At 44.4% G+C, this 18,775-nt stretch overlaps 1 protein-coding gene across 18 annotated transcripts in view; it reads left to right on the top strand.

Moving 5' to 3' along the window:
• The window catches only part of ERC1 (ELKS/RAB6-interacting/CAST family member 1), a 546,952-nt gene that overhangs the window by 205,352 nt on the left and 322,825 nt on the right, over positions 1-18,775 (top strand). For 10 of the 18 annotated variants that reach the window (XR_012155892.1, XR_012155894.1, XM_073320595.1 and 7 more), the window contains one exon: positions 8,882-8,917. The exons of the other annotated variants lie outside the window; for them this stretch is intronic. Coding sequence is in view for 8 of the 10 variants with exons in the window: in XM_073320595.1 (XP_073176696.1) it covers positions 8,882-8,917 (36 nt within the window). In the remaining 2 variants the exon portion in view is untranslated. The remainder of the gene's footprint in view (positions 1-8,881; positions 8,918-18,775) is intronic. 18 annotated transcript variants of the gene reach the window in all.

Here is an 18,775-nt window from a genome sequence, read left to right as displayed (position 1 = left end):
TACACCCATCCTCCTCCAAGTATCGCTAGTGGTATCAGCAGCAAACAAATGAGAGAGGCAGGAACAGCAAGGGCCTCCCCCTAAGGCCAAGGACACCAAGGAGTTTGATCTCTTTGGCAGAAAGATCTACTCCACAGGGGAGGAGGGGCCTCCAACTTCGAATTGCCAAACAGGCACTCTTGAGACACTGTCTGGATCCACCCTCCCCAAATATTGTGAATTGGCTGTCCCATTCTATCAGGGATGGGTCCATATCACCTCAGACTGTTGCATGCTATGCACAAAGAGACTGAGATACACCCTGCAGTACAGTTCTTCCCTTCTTTCCCACCCTCTCTCCCCATCCCTCTTCAGGGACCCTTCTCAAGAGCAGCTTCTACTCCAGGAAGTGCAAACGCTCTTGCAAGTGGGAATGGTAGAAGAGGTTTTCTCCGGAACTAAGGGGCAGGGAGGTTTACTACCCTTATTTCCTAATCCCGAAGGCCTATGGCAGTCTCAGACCCATCCTGGACCTGCGAAATCACAACAGATTCAGAAGAAGCTGAAGTTCTGCATGGTCTCCTTGGCCTCCATTATCCCCTCTCTGGATCCAGGGGACGGGTATACTGCCCTCAACTTGAAGGACGTCTATTTCCATATTTCAATCTTCCAAGGCCACAGAAGATTCCTTCAATTTGTTGTGAACCAAGTACACTACCAATTCACTGTACTTCCATTCGGCCTGTCAGCAGCCCTTCATGTTTTCACAAAGTGCTTGGCAGTTGTCGCGGCTTTCCTAAGGAAACAGAAGGGTTCAGGTATATCCTTACTTCAACAACTGGCTGATCAGAGGGTCAGTCCAAGGCCCAGGTGGAGGTAGACATACTGCTAATACTGTCAACTTTCCTGAGGTTAGGCCTATTGGTAAACATGCAGAAATCAATGCTGTCCCCCATTCAAAGGTTAGACCTCATAGTGACAGTGCTGGACTCGTCCAAGCCAAAGCCTTCCTTCTGGAGGCCCAGTTCTGGGCCCTGCACTCGATCTTAGGGAGCTTCAGAAACCATTCCATCACAACAGCAAAAAGCTGCCTGAAACTCCGGGGGAATATGGCATCATGCACTTAGCGTGGTGAAACACACAAGGTTGCAACTCCGACCTCCTCAGGCCTGGCTAACATCAGTAAACCAACCAGGCCGGGACTTCTTGGACATGGTGGTCACACTTCCCCCTTCAGTGATCACCACCCTCCTATGGTGGATCGATCCGGAGACAGTATGCGTAGGTGTCCCATTCTCGAAACTGCAGCTGTCAATGTCTCTAGTCACCAAAGTTTCCACATTGGGTTGGGGGGCTCATCTGGGGGTTCTCAGAACCCAGGGCCTCTGGTCCTAGGCGGAGCTTTCACTACACATCAGCATGTGGGAGGTCAGGGCGGTGCACCTTCCCTGCCAGTCCCAGCTGGAAGGCAAATCTGTAGCGGTGCTTACAGACAATACGACGGCAATGTTCTGCAGACAGGGTAGAGACAGACAGGGTAGAGCATTCTGTCAACTCTGGGTAGAGCACTCTGTCAACAGACAGGGTAGAGTACTCTCCTCTCACCTATGCTAGGAGGCTCTCCATCTGTGGGACTTCTACATATCCCACTCAATCCACCTCGAAGCATCCTACCTCCCAGGGGCACAGAATGAGCTAGTGCAGCGGCTCTCAGACTGATGGTTGAGACCCCAAAGTGGGTTGTGACCCCGTTTTAATAGAGTCACCAGGGCTGGCGTTAGACTTGCTGGGGCCTGGGGTCAAAGCCCAAGCCCCATCACCCCTGGCTAAAGCTGAAGCCTGAGGGCTTCAGCCCTGGATGGCAGAGCTCAGGTTACAGGTCCCCTGCTTGGGGCTGAAGCCCCAGGCTTTGGCCTCCCCCAGCCCAGGGTGGTGGGACTTGGGCTTTGGCTTTGCCCCCCCATCTTCCCCCGCCTGGAGAGGTGGAGTCTCGGGCAGGCTCAGGCTTTGGTCACCCCTCCTGGGGTCATGTAGTAATTTTTGTTTTCAGAAGGGTGTTGCGGTACAATGAAGTTTGAGAACACCTGAGCTAGTGGATCACCTCAGCAGATCATTCTCCAATCACAAATGGTCTATCCGCCCAGACCTCGTGAAGGACATTTTCCAGAGGTGGGGAACTCCCTGGATAGATCTGTTCATGACCAGACACAACAAAGTGTCTGCAGTTCTGTTCTTGGCCTGGTCAATGCAGAAAGGGGTGTTGTCCACACAAGCATCAGTACCGTGTATTCTGGTCTATTTGATGCACCTGAAGCAGCAAGGGCTATTGGTGTCTTCAATTAGGGTCCACCTGGCCGCAATTTCGGCTTTTCACCCATGGGTGAATGGCAGATCCATCTTTGCAAACTCGCTCTGTAGTCGTTTTCTCAAGGGGCTGGACAGACTGTATCCCCAAGTGAGACAGCCAATCCCACGCTGGGACCTCAACATGGTATTGTCAAGGCTCACAGGTCTTCCATTCGAACTATTGGTAACATGCTGTCTACTCTACTTGTCCTGGAAGGTGGTCGTCTTGGTGGCCATTAACTTGGCCAGAAGGGTCTCAGAAATTAGGGCCCTTACTTCGGAACCCCCCCATACACAGTCTTCTTTAAGGACAAGGTCCAACTGCACCCTCACCCAGTCTTCCTCCCAAAGGTAATGTCGCAATTCCACAATAACCAGGATGTTTTTCTTCTGATTTTCCACCCAAAGCTGCATGTCAACAGACAGGAACAGAGGCTCCATTCGCTAGATGTCAGGTGGGCTCTTGCCTTCATCATAGAAAGGACTAAATCATTTAGGAAGACTACTCAGCATTTCATGGTGGTGGTCGCAGACAGGATGAAAGGTGTCTCAGTCTCAGCCAAGAGAATTTCATCATGGATCACCTCTTGTAGCACATGTAGACACAGTGTGGCAAAAGTCCCTGCTCCATTGCTGATGGCACACACCATGAGGGCGCAAGCGTCTTCAGCGGCATTCATGGCACAAGTTCCAATCCAGGGTATCTGTAGAGTGCAACTTGGTCTTCAGTCCACACTTTTACAACTCACTATGCCGTCACTCAGCAGGCCAGAGATAATGCTGGATTTGGCAGAGCTGTGCAACAGTCTGTCCTTGAACTCTGAACCTTCCTACTGCGTCTTCTTGGGAGTCATCTACATTGGAATGGACATAAGCAAGCACTCAAAGAAGAAAGAACGGTCATTAACCTTCTGTAACTGTTCTTTGAGATGTGTTGCTCATATCCATTCCAAAACCAGCAAGAAGGAACTGAGAGGGCGGTGGGTCAGCAGGACTCTACCAGTGCTATGAGGGCATGACTCCAGGGGGCACCAGAGCTGACCTGACGGATACCACTGAGGGAAAAATCTTTCTGGTGGCTGTGCATGTGGCATGCGCACACCTACATTGGAATGGACATGAACAACACATCCTGAAGAACAAGAATTATGAAAGGTTAGTAATTGTTTTTGTTTACTGTCTAAAGAGACAGCAGTAATGGAGAAATTAGAGTTACACCACACTACTTATGCAGTAGTATTGCTGACTGCATGAGTATGCATGAAATAAAGCTATTCTTACTGCAAGAAAGATTGTGAGAATTAAGGTACGCAGATGAAGTGGTTGTTAATGTATTACTTTGTACTGCAGTGTACCTACAGAAGTTACACTCTCAGCATATACGAGGGCACTTCACTTGGATGGAAAGAGTAAGGGAAATTGCTTAGCTCCAGTGAAACATTGTTAGCTAAAAGATGAAGATTGTTACTTTGCAGTGCCATGACAATACCTCTCTCTAATTCCCTCAGGAGCTGATTGTGCTCACTCACTCCATTTTAGAGATCCCTATGTAATAGGGAGCCAAGAATGATACAAGGAGACATCGAGTCAGATCAGAAGCTAGATATTTTTGAAGTAATCCATTCTCATTTTCAGTAAATTAACAAGAACATCAGTTTGTCTGTGATCCTTTTCCTAAGGGTTAAGAATAGGAAAATAATTCAGGTGTAAATTGCATTCAAAATCTGCAATGGGTGACCTGAACTATGATAGGTACTTGTTTCTGAGGAGCGTTAATTTAGTTTATTGCACATAGAGGCAAATATATACTCGTCTTCAAATTGAAGGAAATCTGTGACTTTCCATTCTGTTAGAATGGTAATAATTCTTTCCTGTATACATAGGGCAATTGTTGTTAATTGTATCCTGAGGGAAAGGGACTAAGCAGAGGAAGGAACTGAATAAGAGAAGAAAATGTGGCGGTGGGGAGGGGGAACTAAAGTGTGGGTAAACTTTTGGAATGTGCAGGTAAAATATTAAAACCTGTCATTGCACAATTAATGTGTGCTGTGTGATACCCTTCCACCATTATTCCTGGGGGAATTTCACGCCGTTGCGGCGCAGCAGAAAAATGCCACCATCCCCCACAGATTCTCTTTACTTTCTGCAGAAAATGGTTTCTGTGGGGAAGCAAAAAGAAGCTTCACCAGTGCTCACTCACCCCTCCACGGCAGCTCAGGCACGTCTGTTCGGGCAGCTGGGGAAGAGGCAAATCACTGTGGGGAGGATGGGCTACGATGCCCCAGCTGCCCAGGAACATAAGTCCCATTTGGGTGCGGGGGGAGGAGGATGGAGGCAGCGTTCCCCCTTTTCTTCCCTGCACAATGCTGCCAGGTCTGGATCAGAACAACACCCAGAAACTTCCCCTGGCTGCAGGAAGTTCTGCACCATGTGTGTGCGTGTGCGTGCACGTGTGTGCAAGTCAGGGAGGCTGGCTGAGGAGGTGGGGGAGCGTCCAGATGCACGGGGTTGGGTGGACAGGGGGAGCAGCTCCCATTACAGCAACTCCTCCCCGAGCCCCCCTACATCAGGGGCCCCCCACACCCAGAACTTCCGCACTGAGCCCCTCAAACCACTGCCCCGCCAAGCCTCACCCCCTGCATCGGCAGCCCCCCCACCCCACTGAGCCCCAACCAGCTGCACCTTAACCCCCCACCTCACCAAGCCTCATGCCCCCAGCTTCCCCCCTCCCCCCCAGCACTAACTACCTTCACCTGGACTCCTCTGCGGAGTCCCATTCCCCCTATACTCAGAACCCCCTACCAAGCCCCTGTGCATTCAGATTCCCCCTGCACCGAGCTGCCTGCACCTATTATTGCGCCACACAGAACCCTTGTACTCTTGAGGGAATTCTGCACCAAAATTTTAAAATTCTGTGAAGTTCTGCACATTTTGTTAGTCAAAATAACAAAGTAACACAATAACAATATAATCACACCATTTTCAATTATTTTGGTAATTTATTTCAAAATACTTGTCAGCAAAAAATAATTGAAAATGCTGTGATTATATTGTGTTATTTTGACAAATAAAATATGCAGAATTTTAAAATGTGCACAGAATTTTTAATTTTTTGGCTCAGGATTCCCCCAGGAGTACACCATGTATTCAGATATACCTCTCCCTCTGTATTCTAATGACCTGCTGCATGCTGAGGCTCTTGTGCAATTATTGACTATGCAAAGACCTCCCAGAGTTGTCTCTTGAGCTCTACTGAGCAAGGCCTGGAATGAATTTCTTCTCTGGGTGCTATTTTCAATACCTGATTCTGTTGTGGGTTTTCTGTGATCGTTTCTCTTTGTGCCATTGCATTCCTTTCATGCTGTGAAAAGAATTTCTGCTTTTCCTTCGAGGTGTTCCTAGCAGCTGGCCTATTTCCTTTCTTTCAGCAGGATCTGAATGTTTATGTCAAAGAAGAGATTCCAATCAGGTGCCCAGATCTGCTTAAGTATAATCTTACCGAAGCTGTAATTGGGATAGTTTCCCTGTGAATGTATGAAAGAGCAACCTTAAATGAAAGTCTTCCACAGCCCCTAAATTCATGTCACAAATACTTATTGTTGCTCAAAAGATATAGCTGGCAGGCACTGCTATCGTACGTATTCTAGTTATGGATACGTCCAAATATTTAATTAATATCCCCTCTCAGTTCCTCAAACTTGCTGAAATTTTCCATGTTTGGTCTTAATTCAGAGGTAAATTCTTTATAATTTAAGTAAAATCCATTTGATCCATTTTTGCCTCTTATAGAAAGGTGAAAAAATACCTTTTTAAAGTAAGTTTTTAAGATTTTTTTTTCCTGAAGTGCAATTCAAGTGGCTGTTTAAAACAATTTGACATTTTCAGAGTGGATTAGCCTCTTTTAAATGTTCGTAAAACAATTAAAAATACATGAACCATATCTGACTGACAAACATTTAAAAACCAAATTTAATAAATCCACTTCAGTAACTTGTGCTAGTGTTGGGAGCTAAGATACTGTTTTAATTATCATGGCTAGTTAGTATTGCAGGTAAAGACTACATAGAAAATTTTCAATACTGAATTGAATTGGAGAAGGGGAGAAAGATCTTTTTGTAGTCACTAATAAAACTGTGAGGTCCTGAGCTACCGTTTCAGTAGCATAGGAATAAGAATTTGAGTAAATACAGGTACATTTGCATATAGAAGATATTGAGATCTTTAATGACATCTGCGGGAGTAGTGGTTCCCTTTTCTCCTCCACCTTTTGCTGAGATTAGAGCCACACTGGTCTTGTGCTGCATGAGAACTCCATATAAGTCAGTCTCTCTCTCTCTCTCTCCTCGTGGAGTTCCTAAACTGCACAGATCAAGGGAATCTCCTTTCAACACAACCCAATTGCAGTTTGAATAGTGATCTCTCTCTTGTCAAATTGTTTCCCTTAGTTATGTTTCCAATCCATAATTTAAACAGTTTCAAATAAGATGAAATATAGTGTCCTAAAAGTCATGACCGTGGCAGCAAAGGTGAAACTGTTGGGCCATCAGGTGAAGGAGATTTAATCCTTTGTCAGTCCTTTTGAGAAATCATTCATTAATCTCTAAATTTTACATACTCCTTTAAGAAATCAACATAGTCACTACAGGCTTCCACTTCTGGTGTGGAAGGTATTTAACATTATAGTAAAATGGAGTAGTCTCTGTCACTAGAGTGCAAGCAGTGCTGCAAAGTTATTGATATCACTTGTATTTTTTTCCTAGTTATGCAGTCCCCTGAACTCTGATTTTTAGGAGTCTGATTTTCATGGTTTCTATTTGTTTCCTTAACAGTTACTCTATTTCATCTGGATTCTTGTACTCTTTCTGGGTAGCAACAATAGTTAGCCAATCTGAATGCAGCTATTTTCATAATCACTGTATCCTTATTTTTCAGTAATGGTCTTGTGACTATACAGATCTCTGTATTCTGAACACTAATCCCTTTGCCGTCATTCACTCCTGTGCTGAGAACTGTTGAGCTGTTTGCCAACAGTACGGACAAAAAAAAGTGGGAGGAAAAAGTAGTACAGGAGCTTCTGAATGCTGAAAGGACACCATGGTCTCTCTTGAGTTTGCATTCCAATGAGCTATGCTTATGGACCAGGTCTCCATTTTTGGTGTGATGAAAGAAGCTGAAGTGTCAGGGTAGGTGATAAGCCATATGGGGCCCTGGTCCAAAAGTTTCTCTTCAAAATTGTTTGCCTCTGCAGAGCTGTGCAATATCACCTTTAGGAAAATTTCATTTTCAAATATATATGCCTCCTTCCTGCTGGGGGATTGTTCAAGTGATAATCTTTTCCCCTTAGTTCTGAGTGTTCTCTTTTCCAGCTTCTCCTACTTGTTGCCTTTTTCCTCTAGTGTGAAGTGCTTTTTGTCTGCCTGGGGAGACCTAACAGCAATAAAATAGTCTCCAAGGAGGAGCGCATCCTCTCCTATGGTTGTTGTCAGTGCATATCTTCTCTGTCTACAGCCACTGAGCCAAGAGCTTTTTCTGCTCAGAGATAAGCCTATTTGGAAGGGGCCCACTGACCTTGGTGAAGATAAGAATCCTGCAGCAGCTGGTAGCAAAATTCCCCATCCAGAGCAGTTTTAGAGGCTCTGAACCAGAGGAGAATACTAACATTGGCTCTGTGGCAGGAAAATCCCCTCCAGAGTTAGCAAGTCAATGCTTTGGGCATACTCTTGAGAGTCTCTTCTGCTATGATGTCCTTGCTTCAGTTAAAGGATGTAATATCTTTCCAGGGAGAGAGAATATGTGAAGCCATAAATTCATGAAGTGTTCATCCAATTTGTGGGTTTCGTAGGATCTGACTCAGATGAGTCTGACTTGGTCTCTAGGGCTTTTCTCTTTGTGAAAAAGTGTTTCCTGTCATGACTTAGAAATCTTACAGATACACTTGTAGATTAGAAGAAAAGTGCTATATTTCATTCACAGCTGATTAATATTCAATTTTGGTAGTAGTGATTCATTTATTAAAAAAGAAACAGGCCTAATGTGCTTGGTTCAGCAACCCAGGAAAGAAAGCTAGAGAATGGTTACAAGGGAAATTGGGCTTTCTGTAATTTTTCTTTTCCATCATCTATGTTCATCATTGTTTTGTTGTTCTTCAAGATAATTTCCTGAACCACTTACTTATTTGATAATTGATCTAAATGAGGCATTAGAAATAAAAGTGCTGCCCAATCTGTTAAGCTATTCGATGTGTCATCTGTAAGCCTGAATGCAGCATAAAACAGCAAAGTGTTTGAGGGTTGGGTAGAAACAGCTGGTAAGAGAGGGGGCATGAATTTTAGGATAAAGCCCTGAGTTCTGACAATGCCAAGGGTTAAGCGGTCAAATTCTATAATATTTCAAAGTTGTTAGGATTTATTACTAAACACCACAATTTTAAGTGCTGTAATAAATGAATGTGTTTACATCTGTCTTTAAATCGTTTTGTTGTTACACCTTTTTTTCTCTCTCACTCTTCCTTTTTCCCAATTTCCCCCTCTTTTTTCTATCTTTTTTCTCCCTTTAGCATCCTGAAGTTTTATTGACTCATCCATCCAAGCCAGTAAGTGCCCTGGCAAACAGGAGGGACATTGCCAGCCCCATTTGTTTTTGTATGTGTTGCATGAATATTCACTTGTGCCTTCATATTCCTGGATCAACACACACAATTTTTGGTGAGGTATTTTGGGAGTGTGTATAGAAAATAAGGGTGGGAGAAGGGATTTCAAATGCCTGAGCAGCTGTGCTCAAAATAACCTTGAAAGATGCTTGTACTTGTTTTGCAACTTTTGCTTAGCTTCACTTTCTATTTGGGCAGTTTGACGTAGTGCAACCCTTTTGTTTCCCCTCATGTCAGTTGCTTGTGGCATCCTGTAGCATTTCTGTCACTTTGCTGTCTGTGCATTGTCACTGCAAGATTGCAGTAGAATTTCCACACACGTAAGGCCTCTTGTGCAAAAAAAGCATTCTGGTTAATCACTCACATCAGTGCATTGAAAGATGATGATTAGCAACCTACCTCCTCACTGTAACGTAAAGTACTTGGATAACCATTGTTCCTGCTGATGCTATGTTGGTTTAGCTCTGGCCCCAATTATGGAAGCCCTCTACTTGAAGTTAGTGAGAGTTCTTTGCAGGGAAGGTTTGTGGAATAAGGTCTTCACATTGAAAATCACAATATCCAAGATGCTTTGCATCAGAGACTTTCCTTGTTTTTTTTTATATTAATCATATTTTTAAACCTCTTAGAGAAGTGGGATCTCTACTGGTTTTGACAGCGTTTAGTGAAAATCGGTTTGTATTTGTGTATAAATACACATGAGAAATATTTTGAGAGGTTTCGGGAGGTTATTCTTGGTGATTGTACACATATATCTTCCACTGCAGGTGTTTGCGATTTGGGTATGGGGGATACACTGGGATCCAATGAAAGCAAGGGTCAAGGTCACATCCTCTGTTGAAGACAAACTTTTGCCAGCAGTACCACCAGGCAGCTCTTGTGTCCCTTCTCTCCTCATGCTCTTAGACAAGGGCATAAAAAGGACATGTCCACCACCTCCTGCTCATTTCTTTCTCACCACCTGTGGGTAGAGTTGGAGCTACCTGTAGTATTTACTTTGACTCGTAGAGTTTAAGGTCAGAAGGTACCATTGTGATCGTCTAGTCTCACCTCCTGCACATTGCAGGCTACAGAACCTCACCCACTCCTGAAATAGCCCCATCACCTCTGGCTGAGTTACTGAAGTCCTCAAATCATGGTTTAAAGACTTCAAGTAACAGAATTCACTACTGACATTTGTTTAAACTGGCAAGTAACCTGTGCCCCATGCTGCAGAGGAAGGTGGAAAACCCCCATGGTCTCAGTCAATCTGAGCTGGGGGAAAATTCCTTCCTGACCCCAAATATGGAGATCAGTTAGACCTGAGCATGTGGGCAAGACCCACGAGGCAGATACCTGGGAAAGAATTCTCTGTAGTAACTCAGAGCCCTCCTCATCCAGTATCCCATCTCCAGCATTAGGGGATTTTTGCTACTGGCAGTCATTGATGGGCCACATGCCATCATAGACAGTTCCATCATACCATCCCCTCCATAAACTTTTCAAGCTCAGTCTTAAAGCCGGTTAGGTTTTCGCCCCCACTGCTCCCCTTGGAAGGCTGGTTAGAAACCTTTGTTTAATTTCGAGCCTAAACTTGTTGATGGCCAGGTTATAGCCATTTTGTTCTTGTGTCCACATTGACGCTTAACTTAAATAACTTCTCTCCCTCCCTGGTATTTATCCCTCTGATGCAGGGGTGAGCAAACTACGGCCCGCAGGTCAGATCCGGCCCATCAGGGTTTTGGATCCGGCCCATGGGATTGCCCCTGTGTGGTGCTGCAGGCCCTGCACCGCTCTCAGGAGTGGCCGGCACCGCGTTCCTGGGACCGAGGGCTCTGTGTGTTGCCCTTGCCTCCAGGCACCGCCCCCTGCAGCTCCCATTGGCCGGGAATGGGGAACCACGGCCAGTGGGAGCTTCAGGGGAGGAACCTGGAGGTGTGGCAAGGGCAGCATGCGGAGCCCTGTGCCTCCCCCTCCCGCAGGGGATGCGCAGGGACGTGGTGCTGGCCGCTTCCCGGAGCGGCACGGCACAGCACAGCACGGCATGGGGTCAGGGAAGACATGTAGGGAGCCTGCCCTGGCCCTGGTGTGCGCCACTGCCACTCCAGAGCCCGAACTCCTCCTGCACCCCACCCCACAACTCACTGCCCTAAGCCCCCTGCCTGCACCTCGCACCCTTCCTGCACCCCAACTCCCTGCCCTAAGCCCTCTGCCTGCACCCCTCCTGCAGCCCAACTCCCTGTCATGAGCCCCCTGCTGCACCCCACACCCCTCCTGCACCCCAACTCCCTGCCCTGAGCTCCCCCCGCAATCTGCAATCCTGCCCTGAGCCCCCTCCTGCACTCCTCACCCCTTCTGCACCCCAACCCCCTTCCCTGGGCCCCCTCATACACTCCACACCCCTCCTTTGCCCCAATCCCTTGCCCTGAGCCCGTTCCTGCACACCGCATCCCCTCCCACACCCCACACTCCCTCCCGCACCCCAACCCCCTGCCCTGGTACTGCATACAATTTCCCTACCCAGATGTGGCCCTCGGCCCAAAAAGTTTGTCCACTCCTGCTCTGATGTATTTATAGAAAGTAATTATATCTCCCCTCAGCCTTCTTTGGTTAGGCTAAACAAGCCAAGCTCTGAGTCTCCTCTCATACAGTAGGTTTTCTATTCCTTGCATCATCCTAGTAGCCCTTCTCTGCGCCTGTTCCAGTTTGAATTCATCTTTCTTAAATATGAGAGACCAATATCAAAATGAGGTCTCACCAGTGCCTTGTATAATGGTACTAACACTTCCTGTCTCTAACTGGAAATACCTTGCTTAATGCATTCTAGGATTCCATTAGCCTTTTTAACACTGTGATCAACTACTATATTCAGGTCTTTCTCCTCCTCTGTCACTTCCAACTGATGAGTCCCCAGTTTAAAGCAAGCATTCTTGTTGTTAGTCCCTAAATGCATGAACTTTCATTTTGCACTGTTAAATTTCATCCCATTTCCATTACTCCAGTTAACAAGGTCATCCAAATCTTCTTGTATGGTATTCTGACCCTCCTCCATATTGGCTATACCTCCCAATTTTGTGTCTCCAACTGCTCTTGATTCAAGGCACAAGTCTGGTGAGAAATAGTTACACAAGGAGAAACAAGCCAGTTCAAGCAGATATTGACATCTCTGATGGGCCTCATGTTCCATGGCCACTGCAATTTCCATGAGGAAAACGATTTTCCAACAAAACAGATGAAACAGTTTAGGCCATATTCTTCAAAGAGAAGGTTAAGACCTCCTTGATCTTTCCAGCTGCCTTCGTCTATGGGAGGCCCTTCTCACCAGACAGCTGCAATCTCCAGGCAGTCATTTTGACTAATTTGCTAACCATATCTCCTACCTGTGAAACATGCCTGTTCCTCTTCCACCCTGCTTGGGCAAACATCACATCTGGCAAGTGTGGCTCAGCACATTAAAAGAGGGATATATTATCCAATTCACCTCCCTCCCTCTTCCCAACCCCATTTTCCCCATCCCCTTTCAGGCCCCTATCTCATAAGACTCTATTACTTCAAGAAGTATAGTCTCTTTGGAAATTGGGAGTGATAGAAGAGATTCCTTACCAACACAGGGGGAAAGGCTTCTTTTCCCAGTTCAGGATGGTCACCCTTTGTCAGGGACTACATGTCTTGAACCTAGGTCCACAGGCCTCTTAAAAGTTAGGCAGTCTCAGCCTGCCACTCACTGACCAGGTAACAGCTGTTAGAATAGCAGCTGAACTCCAAAAGAGAACTCCAGTCCTGGGATCTGATTGCTGGAATCCTGGGGGTCCTGATTGGTCCCCAGCCTCTATCTAACCCAAGCACAGAAACAGAAAGCTGTCTATGCAGCTGGGTTCTCCCTATTTCAGGACTGTTGCTCCTTCACAATCTGCACAATGCTGCTGGTCTCTTGATAACCTGAGCCTGCCTGCCTGCCTCCTGACATCTGATGCCTGGTTTGCCCTCTGGCCTGTCTGATTCTGACCTCCAGGTTTCTGACTTTTGACTCCTGCTCTAACCAGGCCAAGTCATGATGTTACTTCCCCCTTTATATCTTCCAACTTGCTGGAAAGATCTTTTGCTGTGACAAGACTCAAATAGTCTCCCTTGAGTATGTGCTATCTCTGAGAAGTTTCCATTGTTCACAGTTCCTGGAGTAATCCTTCTGAGTGTTTGTTTTCTCCTCAATGAGCCATCAACGTTGTTTGGCCTTTTTATTGTTGTATCTGAAAGACTGCTTGTGGGTGTTCCCAACCTCACAACATGTTTCAGTGGTACATACATAGTGAAACTTCATATACAATGATAGCACATACAACTTAACAGAATATTAATGTTCTTTAAATATTAATTAAAGATTAAGACTTTTAAAATGATACCTCACAAGGTATTCTTTATACAAAATACATCATAATTCTATCACCAATGGTGAATATGGGGTGCAGAGTGTCTCTTTGGGGCACAGAGTGTTACAGTAACAAACCATTTTTTTCCTGATGTTTTATGAGGCACAGTTTTTCTGTCATTCTCCCTATTAAGAATTGACTGGATAGTAGAAACAAGTAGTAAATCTGGAAAAAAAGTTATTCTCACATGTTCAGACTTGGAGAAAGAGGTGTGTGGGGAATTCTGGAGAGAAGAACAATTGTTAAGCTACTTGGAGCACAAAACTCCCAATGACTAGGTTTATTAAAATGTATACTACATGCAAATAATAGACATTAATGAAATATTCTGACATCTTCCTTGCACAAAGATCAGGAAATTCATAATAAAATATTTCCTAAAAGAGATGCAGTTCCTGCGCCACTGTCAGCATGCAGAGTGGAAACCAGTCTTTTCCATTCCTCTTTGTCTTTTGCTGCTGCTTCCATTTGCTGTGTGGTGCTGAGATTAATTATTCTGCCTTTCATGCTAAGGGTGCTTCATTGTAGGGAGAGTGGTCACTTTGGATGAGCTATTACCAGCAGGAGAGTGAGTTTGTGTGTGTGGTTTTTGGAGGTGGGTGAGAGAACCTGGATTTGTGCAGGAAATGGCCCACCTTGATTATCATACACATTGTGAAGAGAGTGGTCACTTTGGATGGGCTATTACCAGCAGGAGAGTGAGTTTGTGTGTGGGGGGGTGGAGGGTGAGAAAACCTGGATTTGTGCTGGAAATGGCCCACCTTGATGATCACTTTAGATAAGCTATTACCAGCAGGACAGTGGGGTGGGAGGAGGTATTGTTTCATGATCTCTGTGTGTATATAATGTCTGCTGCAGTTTCCACGGTATGCATCCGATGAAGTGAGCTGTGGCTCACGAAAGCTCATGCTCAAATAAATTGGTTAGTCTCTAAGTTGCCACAAGTACTCCTTTTCTTTTTGCGAATACAGACTAACATGGCTGTTACTCTGAAACCTGAATATAAAATGTGAAGGATAAAGTTATTTCATAAGAGGTAACATTTCTTTCTCAGAGGTAGTATGTTATACAACTGAATTTGTTTTTGGAAAATTTCAGCCAAAATGGTTCGGTAGTTCCCAGAATGAAGATTGGAAAAAATATACATTGTTTTGCCCATGTTAAAAAATTCTGGCAACCTTTTCTTTTAAAAGCTCAGGTGATCCTATGCTTTTGGAGCAGGGACTTGAAATTTGGCAGAGGGTCGGCCTTTGTGTCAAAAATCTGCCTTGTCAGCCCTGTATTTATCCACTCAAATTTGGCCTTGTTATAAGCTTTTGAAAAATCACAGTTTGCACATGCTCAGTAGAGACTTCTCAGATCTTAGCAGCTAAATTCCCCTAAGATTCCGTCCACAATGAGCATGTTCCAGCCTGCTGCTGACAGAGACCTTCTCTGCAATTGAAGCTTTGGGCTGCTGCATTCTGGTTTAGGTCTGCGCTTCTGAATTGAGAGCAGGGACCATGTCTATCCCAATGGCCACCCTTCTGGGGCCAGGCAGCTGACTTATCCGGATGCAGAGGGGACAAGTGTCAGAACTGTGTGTGTCTGTGTGTTGGAGAGAGTAGATTAGGATAAGGTGCCAGGATGTAGGCAGAAACTGGGTTGGGAGGCTGGCAGTGGCAAGGACAGGGAAACTTTCACTGTGAGTTGGGGTGGGGCAGAAACTGGGGATTGGTAGGGCAAAGAGAATGGGAGCTGTTGGGGTGGACTGTGGCTGGCTAGACAAGAGGACAGAGAGACGGGATGGGCGAACTAGGAGGGAGACAGAGATTGAATGAGGAGCCAAGGACTGGGAGACTGGGACTGGCTGAACAAGGAGATTTGGAGACTAGGATCTGGGCTGGGGGACTGGGAAGGGCTGGGGGATTGGGACTCGGGGGGAGAGGAGGCTTGGACTGTGGGGAGTGTAGTTGGGTGAGATTAGGACTGACTGAGCAAGAAGACTTGAATTTGGATGAGGAGCATGAGCAATGGAGACTGGGAGTGGCTTGATGAAGAGCATGGGACTGGGAGGAGGAGTCAGGAGTGGGGAAGAGGTACAGGACTGGAGAAACAGCAGGTTCAAGGTGATGGTAGAGAAGGGGTCTTGCGTCAGGGAATGGACAAAGGAATCTGTGCCACATAGAGCCCATTTCTCTCCAGAGCCTGTAACAGAATTCAAGATTCCTGAGTCTCATAATTCCTCTGATGTCAGCAAGTATCTGTGAAACTCACTTGCAAAGTCTGTCTCTCATCTCCCTCTTGATTTGGTCCACATAAAGGATGACCGCCTACTACAGCTATTAGTTAGCTCAAGTGGCAGAGATCTGCATAGTGGATCTAAAGGTTCCAATCTTGCTAATAGTCATAGAGTTTAAGGCCAGAAGAGATCACCAGATCATCTAGTCTGATCTCCAGTATATCACAGGCCATCAACACTACCCAGTACGCACACACTAAACCCACCAGCTGAAATTAGACCAAAGTATTACAGCCTGCAGGAAACTAAACTGTTATGTCACAGATAGGGACTGAGGTCTGGTCTACACTAAAAGGTTAGTTTCACCCAGCTATGTCGCTGAGGGGAGTGAAAAATACACAGCCTTCGGCTTTATAATTAAGCCAATCTAACTCCTAATGTAGACAGCACTAGATCAATGGAAGAATTACTTTCAGGGAGGTGGATTACCTATGCTGATGGGAGAACCCCTCCATTGGCCTAGGTAGCGTCTACGCTGAAGCACTACAGCAATGTAGCTGCAGTGTTTCAAGTGTAAACAAGCCCTGAGGTGCACCACTTCTTGAGGCTCTTGCAATGGCAAAGAATTGATTGAGAGATATATGCAGAAGATTCCAGCAAGTGGCCTGCACTCCATGCAGAGAGAGGTATTGGAAATTCTTAAGGCCAGATCTTTGCTATCTGGTATAGTTCTGGCTCTTAGTACTCCCATTGACTCATAAGTAGCAAGCACTAGGTTTGGTGCTTAGGTGTTTTGCATGATGAAGACCTTATTTGCAAGCTCTGTTAAGCAGGGATCTGTCTGCAAACTCCAAAGCCATGTGTTAAGGTGCTCCCTTTACTTAAGGGTCTTGTAAAAACTTAATAAGCCTACTCTGAGTTTTTAAGTTGGTGACATACACACAATGAGAAACCAGGAGAACCTTAACCTTGTCTGTTTCTAAAGGGTCTATTGCACTTGCACAGCATGGGTCCTAAACACTCATTCAAAATACCCAACCAACCACTTGATGTTTTACTTCTCTTCGTATTTCAAGTGTTATATATATATCTTCCTACTGTATTTTCCACTACATGCATCTAATGAAGTGGACTTTAGCCCACAAAAGCTTATGCTCAAATAAATTTGTTAGTCTCTAAGCTGCCACAAGTACTCCTCGTTCTTTTTGTTTGTGGTTTTGTTTGCTGTCTGTGTTGCTTTATTACTTATTTTTACTTTTCTATGTGTGTGAAGTATTAATCAAATTAAGAGTTGACATCCCATAGGAATTGTATAGGCCTGAGCGAATGCCCTTTACTCTCCTTTCCAGTATCAAAAAATATTGTATTAATATTTGCAATGAGAGCATGACTATTTCTAGTTGACTCAGATTTGTATAGCATCTTAAAGCTGAGCTATGTATGCAGATAATATGCATGCAAGAGGGATAGTTTTGGGAACTGCAAAAGTCGGTAGCATGCTAGTGTTTTGGAAGATGCTTCATTTTTTGAGAGCAGCTTTCCATGAAGACTTAGTGATCTATGGTAGGAGTAGGTTATTAAATTGGGCCTCTGGTGCATATTTTTTATGCTTACACTTAATGGCCATCACTTTGTTTTGTTTAAATAGCTGTTTTCACTATGTCACATTTTGGTGTGTTTACTAGCTTGAGTTGTTAGAAAGGATGATAAAATACATGTACTCCAAGGGCAGTGTTAATTTTCTTTTTATTTGATTTCATATTAAACAAACATCTTAAGCAGTGCTCCTTGTTAATTATTCCTTGGTTTAATATTCTTTCTTTCTTCTTCCATACCTATGAACTGTTTAAAAATATATATTTAGGTTTTTTGTTTGTACTGGTGGTGCACATCCGCACATTACCTCGATATTGGTGCTGTACATAACACAAAATTCATTCCGTACATGGGTGGAAAATATTAGTGGGAACATTGGAGGCACTATACTTGGAGTATTTTGTGCAGTATTCAAATACCACATTGAAGAGCTATTTTTATTTTAAAAAAATCAATGTAACAGCAGGAAAAGACGGTATACCAGAAATATATAGAATGTGCAACATGGCCAGGTTAACTTGGCAATAGAAATTTCAACTTTCTTGCATTTCACAGAATTATAGAATAGTAGAGTTGGAAGGGACATCAAGAGATTATCTAGTTCATACTCCTATGCTGAGGCAGGATCAAGTATACCTAGACCATTCCTGACCAGTGGTTTTCTAACCGATTCTTAAAAACCTTCAGTTATGGGGATTCTACAACCTCTCTTGGTGTAACCTCATATTTAACTATCCTTAGAGTTAGAATTTTTTTTCCTGCTATCTAACCTAAATCTCCCCTGCTGTGGGCTGACTAAGGTGATTACTTGTCCTAGTTTTAGTGGCTATGGAGAACAGTTGATCACCACCCTCTTTGTAACTGCCTTGAACATATTTTTGATATTCTTTTTTAATGGTCACTGTGCATCATTCCTTTTTTATTACATTTAAATGTAAAAACTGTCCAAAGAGGGCTAAAAAATGAAATTTCTTGTACTTAATGTTGATGTTTGAGTCTCAATTAATGTTTGAAGCTTGCACCTCCGTGAGATGATGGAGAATCAGATGATGAGAAGATGGAGTGGAAAGAGAGAAGTTTCTTCATCCTTGAAGTAAACAGCATGGGGGAGGAGTAAGACCTGGTCTGCACAAAGTTTTGTACTAATTCAACTATTTTGGTTAGGAGTCTGGATTTTTTTTTTTTAATCAAAATAGTTAAATTAGTGCAAACCCTAGTGTGGACACAGTTATATCAGTATAAAGGTACTTATAGTGGTGTAGCTTATTCCACTAAATTTATAACTCTTAAGGGTTGTACCACGTTAACTATACAGGTTTCAAACAGATATAGTTAAAGCGGTACAAAAAAGTTGTGTATTCAAGCCATAAATTTCAACTTTTGCCGCAGGTACCATCTTTGCCTGAAAACTCTGTTCTTCAAAGCTGGGTTTACAGGACACCAGCACAATGATTTATGTTGGCTCTTCCTTGGTAATAGAAGAAGACAGTTATTTTAAAGTTTAGAATTTGCCAAATATTACATCGAGCAAAAATTATGGCAAAAGCATAAATTATTGGGATAAACAATATTTTAACA

Source organism: Lepidochelys kempii, chromosome 1 (assembly GCF_965140265.1).
Source record: "Lepidochelys kempii isolate rLepKem1 chromosome 1, rLepKem1.hap2, whole genome shotgun sequence".
In the NCBI taxonomy this organism is placed as follows: domain Eukaryota; kingdom Metazoa; phylum Chordata; order Testudines; family Cheloniidae; genus Lepidochelys; species Lepidochelys kempii.
The sequence above is the reverse complement of the archived record's forward strand: the minus strand, read 5'-3'. Positions and strand labels throughout refer to the sequence as shown.